Source organism: Drosophila grimshawi, unplaced genomic scaffold (genome assembly GCF_018153295.1).
Source record: "Drosophila grimshawi isolate 15287-2541.00 unplaced genomic scaffold, ASM1815329v1 contig_1377, whole genome shotgun sequence".
Lineage (NCBI taxonomy): Eukaryota > Metazoa > Arthropoda > Insecta > Diptera > Drosophilidae > Drosophila > Drosophila grimshawi.
Genome location: NW_025062900.1, coordinates 1,339,692 through 1,353,442, shown reverse-complemented (window position 1 = coordinate 1,353,442; position 13,751 = coordinate 1,339,692). Strand labels below are relative to the sequence as shown.

General features: G+C 35.3%; 2 protein-coding genes across 3 annotated transcripts in view; one reads left to right on the top strand and one right to left on the bottom strand.

Annotated features, from left to right (window-relative positions):
* Positions 1–13,751, top strand: part of LOC6562482 — an 81,082-nt gene that overhangs the window by 43,949 nt on the left and 23,382 nt on the right. The gene's annotated exons all lie outside the window — the stretch shown is intronic.
* Positions 3,602–4,165, bottom strand: LOC6562481. Of its 2 annotated transcripts, none has more exons than XM_032736166.2 (2): positions 4,022–4,165; positions 3,602–3,949 (listed from the first exon to the last, which is right to left on the bottom strand). In XM_032736166.2, exons 1-2 carry the CDS (start codon positions 4,094–4,096, stop codon positions 3,689–3,691), a joined length of 336 nt encoding a protein of 111 aa, XP_032592057.1. In that variant the 5' UTR covers positions 4,097–4,165; the 3' UTR covers positions 3,602–3,688. The 2 variants fall into 2 exon arrangements, with proteins under 2 accessions (XP_032592057.1, XP_032592058.1); XM_032736167.1 differs by having other exon boundaries at positions 3,602–3,934; positions 4,022–4,164.

Below are 13,751 nucleotides of genomic sequence, written 5' to 3'. Positions count from 1 at the left end.
TACATTAATTGTTAGCGCGTGTATAAAATGCATTTGTTCTGCATTTTTAAGTAATAAAATAATTAAATTATTATTTATGGCTGGCCAACATGCAGTCACTTGTGTCCACCACATTGCTGTGCTGTGCTGTGCTCTGCTGGGCTGTGCTCCGTTCTCTCTGCTCTATGTGTTCCATTTAATGATGATTTGTTGGGCCAAGCCATGCAGACATATGTACGCCGAACTATGACCTTATGCCGCCCACATCCATAAATTCACATCCACAGCGGGTATCTAGGTATTTTTATTTTTTTTTATTTTCCTTCTTTTTTTTTGTTATTTTATCTCACAATTTACGCGTTATCGATGCATGTCGCTCTCCCTCAGCATGAGACTTCAAAGGGATGCCAGAATTGCAAGGAGAGAAAAAAATACTTAAAAAATAGTATGGCAAAGGAATATAGTTGGAAACTAAATACCTATGTCAAAAGTAAGCATAAAATGTAATATATAGACTAAAACGAGAGAGCTCAACCGGTTTGATTAATATGTAAATATGTTCTGGTTAACAAAGTCTGTCATTCTTATATGATATTCACAATATTTTTACAGTTGATAAATTATATGTATGTTTATATTATATATATATGGGAATGTGATAAATTATATGTATGTTTATATTATATATATATGGGAATGTTATATATTTACAATTGTGTTCTTTTAATGCTATAAAAAATCGATTTATATCGATAAAGTTAAATAAACATAATCTGCGTATATTTTAAAGAGTCGGATATGATTAAATCGACTCAACTGTTAATACTGATCAAGAATATATATATTTTATCAGGTCAGAGTGGTTTTTATCTGCCGTTCCAAACTTTTTCAATTATTTTTGCCATTTTTTATTGGGAAAGTTTTGAAATATCTGTTTAAAACTTTATTTATAGTAAATGGAGACTACAAACATAAATGTCTGAAAACGAGTACTTTTAGTAGTCGGTACAAATATTAGGAAATAACTTGGCAATAAAATCATCAGGTTAATTCACAGAAATTATTAAGAACATGGAGCTCACGTTCGTCCCATTGCAGACTGTTATTTTGTGGCCAGAACTTTTTTATTGCACTGTAGTTTCATCTTTTGGAAAATGCATGTCGACTGAGTTGAGATTTGTGGCATTGCGCTTGAATATATTGCACCCCAGAGAATGGAATGAAATAAAATATGAATTCACTGCCTGACTGCGAGTCTGCCAGCTGCAATAAGTTCTACTCATAATTTGTGTTGCTCAGATCCAATTTATTTATTTAGCACATGCAATTTTGAAATAGAATGAGCGACAAATTGCTCTCATACAATATTCAATAATGCTTTAAAACGGAAAATTCGATTGTATGGGGTTCTTTGAAGAGTTTCAAGTATTGAAATTTGTTTATATAATAGTTGAGATAAGTTTTCAATAAGCCCGACAAAAATTTAAAAAATATTGTTTGTTGTTATTTATTTTTTCGTTTTTTGTCAATATATGCGAAGAGATGCAAAACTTTTGCCTTTAAATTTCAAAGGATATATTTGAATGGCTTTAAGATACATTATCATATTACTACGACTTAATTATGTTATTTATTAGGCTATAAAATTTTGTGTTTTTCTGCTTTTCTTCTGCTTTTTAAAGATTGTGAAAGAAAGGAAAACTTTTTCTTACAAATGCCTAATCAAATATTTGCGGCTATATCAATGAATTTGAGTTTAATGTTTCAACAATTTTCTTAAAGTTATATTTAAAATTTGCCATATTCGCTTATACGATAATTTTTCAATGAGCCTGGGCAAAACTTTATTGCAATTATTTATTAGGGTATACAAATTGGTATTTTTCTTTTTACTTTTTTCTTGTTAAAGTCTGCGAAAAGGCAGTCAAACTTTTGCCTAATCAAATATTTGTGGGCGTATTGAAATTCATTCAATTTAATTTTGAGCAATTTCCGTTGCGTTGAAAGTAATTTCACTTTTTTAGGCAGAGCTTTAAATATTACTCATACGTCACATTGTTAATAATTTATCGAAAATATAGATACACAAGCGTCAAGGAACCCAACAAAACCGGCCTAAAACTACAAAAAGAGAGAAGGCGGAAAAAAGAAAAAGCAAAAGAAAAACGCAGCAGGGTCGGTAAAAAACAAAAAAAGAATGTTTGACGTGGCAACAGCTGAGGCAACAACGAGTAGCAATGGCAACGCCTGCCGCCGACGGCATCTTAATAAATTTGCTACGCAACACTTTGGCGTTATTAATACTTGAGTGAATGGGTCGAAAGCGGCAGAGTCGTCCTCGAGTTGAGAGCACAGCACGCACCTAGAAACCGCCAACCAAGCAGTGGGCAAAGGGATGAAAGTGAAAGGGAGTTGGTGTTTGGGGTTGACGGTGCTTAATTGCACGGTTTATCCGATTTGCCCGGCAGAGGGCGTCTGCGTGCATGTGTGCGTGACAGAACGTGGGCCCAACAACGAGAACAACGCGATTTCTCCGATAATTAATTAAGCCAACATTGGCAGCTATTCTCAGCTGATAGCAGCAGCTAGTTTAAAGTTTTAACCTCCATTCAATTCGATTACGCAATTAATTCGTGAAGTAAATAGAGGGGGTGGGGGAGGGGACCCCAGCACATGTCAACTTGTTGGGCAACTATGCTTAATTAAACAAATTCCAATGAGTCGCTGCCATTTTTTGTATTTTTGTTTTCTCATGTTTGCATGCTCCGTGCAGAGAAATTTTAATGAAGCAGCTCAGCTTCAGTTCAGTTCGCTTTGGTGCGGTTCAATGCGGTTCGGTTCAGCTGGATAATTCCGAGTCCCAGAGTCGCATTCCAGTCAAGCGCCTTGGCCAATTTGCCAAGACATTCCAGAAATCCGAGTCAAAAACAAAAATCGCGTTTACCTGCGCAGTGCCGAAGTTTAAATACTCTGGCACACAATTATCAATGGCACAAAGGATTCCAAACAAGAACTCAGTTACTGGACCAGTTTTCAGTTGAAAATGAACGAAATTAATTGTGGAAGGTGGTCTGTTGAGAGCCAAGAAATTAATTTTTATTGACGATCTTTCCTCGATCTGAAAAGAGGCCTTCTATAAACAAGACTTTTACTATGACATAGTAGTGGTACCCACTGTTAGGGCATCATCATCAGAAGATAGTCGCTTTTGCCTAATGATGTCTACGCTGCTGCTCAAGTCGTGCATAAGCCGCATGGACACGCCACTTGGTGGCACCTGTATGTAGTCAATGATGCGGCATACTCGCAGGCTCATAGGCTGTATGTTGTACACCTACAAACAATATATTGTCGTTGCCTGTCAGAGCAATAATCCAACCAGTTTGCCAGACATGTTAAGTCATTTTAAGGGGGAGACTTGTAGCAGTTTGCTCCACGCCCTGCTGCTTGTTTATTTGGTTGTTAAATATTACGCTTGGCATTCAAAATGGTTTTGCCTACCCAGCTTCCTGTGGCTCTAGTTGAAATTAATTTTGCAGACAAAGGTGCGTGGATCCTGCACCTATGTCTGGCTCTGTAAAGCATCGCTGGCAATTGTACATTTAAATGGAAAAAGCATTAATTTCACAGCTAAAGTAAAGACTGCTGAACTGAACTGTGAATTGTGTGTTGTGTGCTGTGAACAACAACAACAAAATTCAGCCTCATTTTATTCATCTATATAGGGGAGATACACGTGCAACTCGGACCCATTGACCATGCCACGAAACTCACAAAATATCTTATAGATCAGAAGCTCCTTCTTCTCGTAATAATCGTTGGCATTGCGATCCAGGGCATCCACTTCGGCCTTGTATCTCAGCAACTGTTCACGCAAAAGGAGAGTTTCGTCATCGAAGCCTTCATCCGGTTGTGACTGCATCGCCAGCAGCGACAACATGAACGATAAACACAACTGAAAATGCCAAATCTATCAAACCTATATATATATATTCCGATTCCTATTCCTTTTCCGATTCCTATGTACGGAAATCAAACTCACCTCCTTTTCCAGCGGCAATTCATGCGTCAATATGTTCTCATCGTGAGCATTCTCTACGGCATATTCGATGTCCATCTCTCTCTCTCTCTCTCTCTCTCTGTCTCTATCTCTATCTCTTTGTATGCTTGCAACGCGTGCGTATCTAATGAGTTTGACTGCCGGTTGGAGACTGTTGCAGCTTGCCTCGGGCGATTCGCATTTATTGCCCTCTTTTTGTTTATATAATTTGAGTCGTTGGGTTTGGTTGGGCTTACACTCGGAGAAATATTGCCTTGAAAACTAGAAAGTTTTTCTAAATATAAGAAAATATTTTTCTAAAAATTAGATAGGTTTGGTTAATAATTAAAAACACTGGTTCTTAAAAATATACTTGCTGAATAATAAGAATTTCCCTTGGCGGTAAAACTATGGTGCACTTTTAAAATTCAGGCGCCTTTTTTTTTTTGAGTGTGGTTGGGCTTTGGCTGAGCTCTGTTTATTTTGTGGACATCAAATAATAATATAAACATGAATAGCTGGCTCACATTTTCTGATGTGTTATTTTGATTTAATTTGTCATGTGTTCGTATTTTTGTTGCAGGCAGCATATTTGTTTGAACCGGGCAATTCGACACACTGAACGAGTAAGTTTACTCGTATTATTTTGCTTTCATTAGATAAATAATTAATGAAGTCAGACTTTAGACTCTTGAAGACAGCTTAAGACTCTTGACAGATGAACTATTAATTGAAAATCATTTTTGTAGGCAAAATTAGCTTTTACACGAGTATTAAGTCAGTTTACTAAATTTATTCATTCTTGCGTGTTCATATTTCAAATTTGCACTTTTGAAGATGCTTGTCAATAATATTTAAGGGATTTATATTTTGGAGTTCCAATAAATATTGCAGCACACGCAGTGAAAGCCAAAAGCACAAATTGATATGGAGCATTTTGAATTACGGCAAAAGTTTGTTAAACAAAAATGTTCTAACAAAATTTGGAAAATAATTTTCACTTTACGAAGCTTGACTTAGCTGTACAATAATATGCAACTTGTCAGGAAATATAATAAAAAAAAGTGGGAAAAATATTTCGAAAATAGGAGATCGCATGACAAGTAGACAGAATAGAAGCAGACACATAACTGAGACTAGACAACAGGGAGGAAGGAGTGTGGATTATGAAGAGGGAAACTGAAACGTGCATAAAAGTCAAGTTGGTGCAGTAAAAAGTAAATAAAATTGACACCCGCACAAAAGGGAGTAAAATAAAACGAAAAAATAAACCGTCTAAACAAACAACAAGCGGCGCTTAGCCAAATAAACATTGTATGAGAGAGTATGAGAATAACCGCAGACAGGGCCAAAGCAAGTGCATAGAAAGACATTCAATGAGAGAGAGAGATAGATAGAGAGAGAGAGAGAGAGAGTAACCTGAAGTGAAAGAGTGAAAGAGATGACAGCAATAGCAACAAAATATAATACTACTATCCGAGGCGACGCTGAACTAAAGTGGAACTGCCAGTTGCAAGGCTAAAAAAAAAATGAAAATGTGCTCGTGCTCGCAAATTTGTTTTTTATGAATTTTACATTTTGTTTATATGTGCATGTATTTTTATGGAGATTATATGCAGAGAAAACGATACGCAGTGTGCAGCTAAAAAAGAGAGAAAAAATCGACGTGCAAAGCTAAGCACGTGCAGCACAGGTTGCATAAAAGTGCGGCATCAAATGTGCACAGTAATAAAATTTAAGTGCCGCATATTGAAAAGCTCGTTCTGATTCCCCTGGCTAATGTTAGTAAATATTGAAAAAAACATACATATATATACATACATATATATATATGTATATATTGGGAAAAAAGGTAAAGTGTGAGATAAATATTAGATACAATGTTGTGGGTGAGCTTTAAGTGAGCCTTAACTTAAAGTGCCCATCATTCTTGTGATTTGCATATATTCAACATAAAATGCACGTTTTTAATCTTCTTCACGTTTAATTATTATTTTTATTGCGCTTGCAGCACTCAGAATTCTAAAAATAAATTCATTTCTTTTATTTACAAATTGTGAGCATATTCACAACAAGGCACCAGCAGACAGCTTTAGACTCTTGAGCATGAGAATAAAATCTGCTGCATTACTGATAAGATGAGAACGTATTGATTGCAATATAAACACACATAAATTGTTGACAATGCTTTGCGTACTGGTGAAAAGTTGAGATAAACCATTTTAAGCTGCTTTCAAGCGTCTCAAATCGAATGTTAACCTGAAAGATTGTTGACTGTGGTTTAAGTCTCCCCCCTTTTCATATATTATTCATTTTATAATTTGACTACGGAATTTAAATCGAATACTGATACATTTATCTGCAGCTTATCTTGAATAATAAATCTTGAGTTTGAAAGTCGATTATTTATTTATTTATTTCATGTAGACTAAATGCAATCATAAGAATTAAAATTAAAAATTTAAAATCAATATATATAATATGCTCCAGGCGGAAATATGGGCTATATATGGGTGCCTCAACTCACATTTCTGGGGTTTCTGAACAAGAACCGGTGCATTTGAAAAAAAACGAGCCAGAAATAGCAACAAATTGCTTAGCAGTTATGACATGAAACGTACAACTGACTGTCAAAATATGAGTGGAAACTCGCTTCGAATAACATGTTTACTGACATCAGCTCAGCATTGTGGAGGATGCTGTGAGCAGACTCTGTCTTGAATATGTCGAGACTGCAGAATACATTCTGGAAAATTTCTGCAATAAGTAGACAAAGACTCTTCCATCTATGAACTTGAACACTAAATAATAATGATATCTAAACGGCCTGTGAACATTTTTTTTTACTAATTTACAACAGAGCAATAATAATAACAAAAAATAAATAATACGCTCATAAATGTATGATTAAGTTGAGAGCTTTTAATTTTATATATTTTCATCTGATAATTATAATAAAATGGCTTTAATAAAGTTGATTTATTGAACAGTTTTGTGCACAATAATATAAATAAATGTATAATGTATATAAATGTATAATAATAAAAAATCGCTTTAATAAAGTTGTTTTAATATAAATTTATTGAACAGTTTTGTGCATAATAACATAAATAAATGTGTATCAATTTAAAATTCACTTGCCAAACTCTCTAAAATATGAGTTCGTTCGACAAATTGCACTTGAAATATTTATATGCGCCTACAACAATAAGAATAATAATGATTGTAATAATAATAATAATTGACAGTACTTTCAAAAATGTATTGAATAACATGACAGCTTTCAATTTGTTTTGGATGCCATAATAATTAACAAAATATTAAATTAAGACATATTTTAAAGCCTTAAGAAATATTGACTTAATGTGCACTGAATATCAATGTATTGAACAGACTCATTCGCAATAATAATAAAAATAAATGTGGATCAAGGTAAAATTCAATTTGGCATTGCTGTGCGCCTTTGAAATATGAAAATGACACTTGAAATCGCTAAGCGATGTCGCCATTAAACGGCGGTTCCAAATAAATTTAATTAAGCAATCAATGTCTTAATTAAAACGGCAAGTGCTAGCAAACTCAAAGGCAGCTCACACAGTGTGACAGGGGCAGATATCAGGGGCGCATATCAGATGCCACAATCAGGGGCAGAGTCTGAAATGGAGATGGAGACGCTGAGCATGAGTAATGAATGCTTGTGTCGTCATGTAAATAAGCAGATGCCAGATCAAGAATGTTGCCTACCGAATACCAACACATATAAGTATATGCCACAGCCTGTGTGCGTGTGTGTGTGTGGGGTGGTATTAGAGACCAGGGTGACAACGCACAGACGGCATCGTCGACGCTGTCGTATCGAAAATGAAGGAAATGAAATAAATCAAGACTCATTAAACCGCAGAAGGAGCTGGGAAAAACCTCAACACGGAAGCTGCCACGGCAATTGTGCGACGACATATGTGTGTGTGTTTGTGTGTGTGGGTGTGCCTGTGTGTGCGAGTGTGTGTTTGTGTGTGTGGGTGTGCCTGTGAGTGCGTTTAGGTTATGTTAGCGGGCGCCAAAGCAAAGTTGACAGTTGTTGTCAACTTAATCATCGTCAACACCCATAGTTATACACTCAGAGAAAATCGTACTGGCTTTCTAAAAATCAGGTCTTGCATATTTTAATTTCAGGTTGATTTTTTTAAATTTAAAAAAAATATATCTAAATTCCAGGGTGTCACATTTTTGTCACTTGGATTATGTATGTTAGTCGTAATTATTAAGAGTTCTCATATAAAATTAATTTATCTAGTTTATAAAATTCAGCTAACTTAATTTAATTTCTATTTTCAGAATTTTAGAAACGATTTTCTACTTTCTAGAAATGCATTTCACAAGCTTAGAGCATTTTTCTAAAGAAGAAAAGTTTTCTAATTGTTTTGTGGATTTTGCAAATTGAAGGTTGATTTTCTTCTGAGTGTACTTACAGCGACTGTCGCTTAGATTACTTATGCATTGGCAAATACTTATCTACAGGCAGCGGCAGCTCGAACTTAATTTCCAGCGATAAGCATAACTCGACATATTGCCAGCTCATTATGTGACTCGACTCTGGCTCTGGCTCAGTCTTTAGACAAAGACATATGTGCACTGTCTGCCTATCTATATATATATATATATATATATATGTATGTATGTATATGTATAAATACGATATAATATATAGTTATATATCTATTATGACAACGACATTTTGGCGTCAACTTCCGTTTGGGTGTCTTTTGTTGTTGGCAGTTGCTGTTGCTGCTGCTGCTGTTGCTTAATAATAGCAAATTACACAAGTAATTAGTCACGCATTTAATTATTATTTATGGGCTGTGTGTGCTGTGTGTGTGTGCGAATGTTTTCCTATTAAGCTGTTGTATTTTCCCACTTTGTAATTATTTACTTGAATGCTTGTTTTTGGCTTTGATAATATATGCACGCGTCAATAGATAAACACTAATTTCTTTATGGCTACTATAAAAATATGCCTACTACATATTCTACGAGCGTGTGTAGGTGTGTGTGTGTGTGTGTGTGTGTGTGTGTGTGTGTGTGTGTGTGTGTTTGGGACCAGTTGGGAAGTGTTGAGTGCTAAGTGCTCAGTGGGCGAGTGTCCCATTGAATTAGTCATTTGTGGACATGCTTAGCAAGAATTGCTTTGCTACAACAATAAGTTGCTGTTTTGTTTTTGGGCACATTTTTAAAGCTTTCCCTAGATTAAAGCTAGCACTCCCTAGATTAAAGCTAGCATTAAGTTATTGGGGAACTCTTTTGAATTTAAAGTAAGCTCGAATAGGATATACTTATATATAGGGATATATAGGATTAATATATCCTACTACACCAGGTGAACATCAAAATTAAACAGCGCCAAAATAGGTAATTGCTGAAGTTCTGTTAACGGTAATTTGTAATCGTTATACTTTAATCGAAAGAAGAATACTGCCAGAAAATTTAAAATGGTCGAGCTAATATTCGTGTTGCGTCATTTGAATATCTTAAAAAAACATTCAGCAAAATAAAGTTAGAATCATTTTAATATGTTATAGAGTGGCTCTCTGTCATACGGACTTGCTGATCAAGATTATATAGACTATGTGTGTCCGTCCATGCTTTCTTCTGCCTGTTATATACTCACGCACAACTTCATCATACCCATTTTGCAAATTCGTAAAGGATTAAAGTTAAGTGTTGTAAATATTTGTGGGTTGTCTTAAATCGTTTGAAATGTGCTGCGTAAGGCATAAATTTGAAGTGGAATTCGGGTCATGTTTCAAATGGTCAACCAATTAATTATATATGGGGCCCGACTATTTTTCTGACAAATTGACAAATTGATGTATGCGTGCGCACAGCTGTTGCCAATTAGGTTAAAGTTCACATCCGGCAAGGGTATTTTGGGTGTGTTTCGGGCCAGAGAACAGCACAGAAAACAGAAAACTTCGTCACGTACTTAAGCAAAAACTTTCATCGATTAAAAACTTTTGCGCCCAGCAGTATTATCAGCTCTTTATAAATATTCAGCTGGCTTTTGTTGTTGTTGTTGCTGTTATTCGTTTTTGCTGGCTATATATACATATATATTTCTTTTTGTTTGGCTTTTGCGGCGACAGCTGCGGCAAGTTTTCAAAATGATATTAGATTATTTGTTTGTTGCATAATAATTGGGCAAGCAGTGCCCAAATTGAAATGCCAGATCGCATGTGCCAAACAAAATCAAATCAGCCACAAAACGTCTTGGCCAAAAACCAAACCAAGCCCAGCCAAGCCAAACCAAATCAAAGTAAAGCAAATGCAAACAACATTTGACGATTGCCATTTGCGTCTTGGAATAGGCAATCGATTTGGATATCGGAAATTGGCAGCAGACATCAGAAGGTCGAAGCTCAGTCAACAGCTGATTGCCTGGGAACGATTGGTGGCTCTGCAGCCTTCGCTGCCAAGTTGCTTATTGGAGCGTGTTGTAATTAGCATAACCTAAAAGAAATTGTGGTAAAAGAGAGAACTAAACAAAGCAATGCGTCGCGACGGCAAGATTAGACGCAATTTGCTTAATGCAAAAACTTTTAATCACTCATACGCTCCGTGACGCCAGCAACGAGCAACAACTTCCAGCCAAAACCAAACATTGGTTGCTGGCTGCACAAGTTATATATTTACACTCAGAAGAAAAAAATCGCCTTAAGAATTAAAATAAATATATTAAATATATTATTATTATTATGGAAATGATCACCTTGCAAATTGGACATATTTTTACCAGATTGTTGGAAAATCCAGCGCGATTTTCGAAATTTACTTTGTGAATAAAAAGGAAACCTCGGCGCCTAAAAAATTATTGCGATATTTTTTCTGAGTGTAGGAAACAAAGTGACTTGCGAAGTGAAATGAGTGTAAATACGACACAACAGAGCACAAGAAAAACTCTACAGTACTAATACAACTCACACACTTACACACGCACACACACACACACGCACACACACACACGCACACACACACACACGCACACACACACACACTCACACACACTCCGCACAGCTACGAACGCTTACTTAAATATGTATGTATGTGCATCTGATTAAACATGAGTGTGTGTTGATTGCTCTGCTTGTGTGTGTGTGTGTGTGTTGTGTGTGTGTTGTGTCAGACTGTGTATGTGTGTCAGCGTATGTGATGCTTGATAATCCCCCAAAGCGCGACTCCTTTTGAGCATCAGTGGCCAGAAATTTGTGCCTCGCCCTAATCTTGAGTTTAATTTCTACTTTGACTTTTGCAGCTCACTAACACACAAAACACACACACACACACGCACACGCACACACACACTTACTTAAGCACACTCGCTGACGCAAAATTTAACTTTTAATGCATACTTTCTTAGACTTCGTTTTAGCACCCCGTAATTAACAGATGGTCTCAAAAGGGTATACAAAAAGTTAAATTTCGTAGTTATATAATTTTTTTTTTAAATCTTTTAATTGCTTCATATTTCATTTACTTTATGTAGTCTATTTATGTTATTTTATGAACTTTATTTTTTTTATTTATCCTAGCGCTATAATTTCAATCTTATAAATTATTGCGCGATTCGCAAGGCTGTTAAAGTTTTTATATTAATGTACACTGTATTTTGAACAATTTTAAGTGGTTAATTTAATTGATTTATTTATATGTGTTGTCTTTTTTATGTTTGTGCTTGGGCAAATAATTAAAATTTGTATTTATGTTTGTGCTTTGGCAAATCATGAAATTACGTAGCAAATATCAATTACACAACGCAACTAATTTATTCTGATTAATAATCATTAGCTACTGAGTTGTTAACATTATTAGTTTGGTTTAAGTAAGGCAATAACTTCAGCTTTACTGCTCTTAGGGCTGTAAAAATTTGCGAAATATCGTAGAAGGATCCATTTACAAATAAGATGCGATGAAAAACTAGAGAGCCCGTATAGCCCGACTAGTAGAGTAAGTAAATGTAAATATATATACTGAGGTTTATGTTGGAAATTAAGCTGGGCAGTGGCCCCACAAACGACTTAAGCAATTAATCTCCAGAATCTCCAGCATGCTACCAGGTCCCCTACCAAAACTAAATATAATCAGTACCGAAATCTGTCAATTTTGTGACAAGGAATCCTCAAAGCACATCATATCAGATTTTGTTGCCTTTGCCAGAGAGAAAGATGTCTTAACAAATCCTCAACTCGAAAAATTGAATTTACCAGAAACAAGTGGTTGATGTAAGCAAAAATATATATAAATTGACATGAAATAAATAATTATTATGTGGTAAATTCTTTGTCGATTCTTCTAGTTGGAGTTTCATTTATTTCTTTTAATTAGTATTAGTGAAGAGCCTGCCATCTCCAGGTTTACTGTCCCTTGTAAATGTGTTATAATTCCTGAATAAGCTCTTCACTGAATATAATTTATATCTAGATTTTGTAACCACTTTTATATTGCATGTTTCACAATAACTCGGATGAAATAACTTGCTTTAAACCGACTTTAGAGGGTAAAACAATGTTTTGCCTGGGAAATGAGAAACAGTTTTCCCTGAAACATAGCCTTAGGGGAAAGTTTGCTTTATGAAAGTGAAAAGTTGTTGCTGGCTGCTCCCCAATGCCACTCTATTTTCCTGCTTTGAGCTTTTAACAACACCACGAGGTATCTGTTGGTTGAGCATTCAAAATTCAATTCTTTTTGGTGGCTTCTTTCAGTTGGCCAAATACGAGCAGTGCAATGCGAGCTTTAGGGCGTTAAAGTGCGACACTGTTTGTAGCTGGCGACCTATTTGCCTAAACACACTCGCACACGCAGACACACACACATGCACACACACACATGCACACACACACACACTTACACTTAGATCCCCATGCTTATTAACTCTCACTGGCTCGACTTGGTTTGCTTTGCTTTGGTTTGCTTGAGCCTGGTTGAGTTTGGTTGGCTGACTGCCTCTCATAACACATTAGCGAAAGTGAAAGCCTCCATAACGACTGCTCCCAGTTGATTTTAATTTGCTGTGCGTGTCTGTGTCACACCGAGCACTCTTAAGCCCATAAATTTACATTAGTTGGAGATGCAGATGATGATGACGATGACGATGACGGTGACGCTAAAATGCTAAATTCTACTAAGAACATGTTTTTCCTTATTTACTCACACATACACGCATGTATATATATAAATATAAAAAAATATATATATATATATATTTATAGAATTTCAACTTTCGTAAAAGTAAACAACATATTCAAATTGAAACCTTATTAGCACTTTTCAGTTGAACAAATATTAATTGCTTTTATCTTATCTGCTCTTATGTGATAAATGAATTTAGAGCTATTCAACCGATAAACGTAATAAACTTTATTTAGTTTTGCCTAAAGATAGTAATATTTTTTGCTGAATATAAAATATGTGAATTCATTAAATTGGCATTGAGCAAAGCATGTGAAATATGTTCAATTAAATGCAAATGCATTTGATAAACTAATAAATTGTAGCACATCATCAACATTTTGAATTTCGCTGAGATGCAGCTCAACTATTTCATTGAAGTATTGCACTCATTAAGAAAGGGAAAACGGGTACGATCGACTAGCAATAAAATGCACAATTGTACGCAAAACTCAATCAAATATTTTGTTAAGAAATTGAGAAACTCAAATTTTAGTTGAGAAAAATATATATT

Coding starts and splice junctions, on each gene's coding strand:
- LOC6562481 (XM_032736166.2), bottom strand. CDS start 4,096: ATGGACATCGAATATGCCGTAGAGAATGCTCACGATGAGAACATATTG. Junction 3,950..4,021: donor AATTGCCGCTGGAAAAGGAG/GTGAGTTTGATT, acceptor TAGGTTTGATAG/ATTTGGCATTTTCAGTTGTG.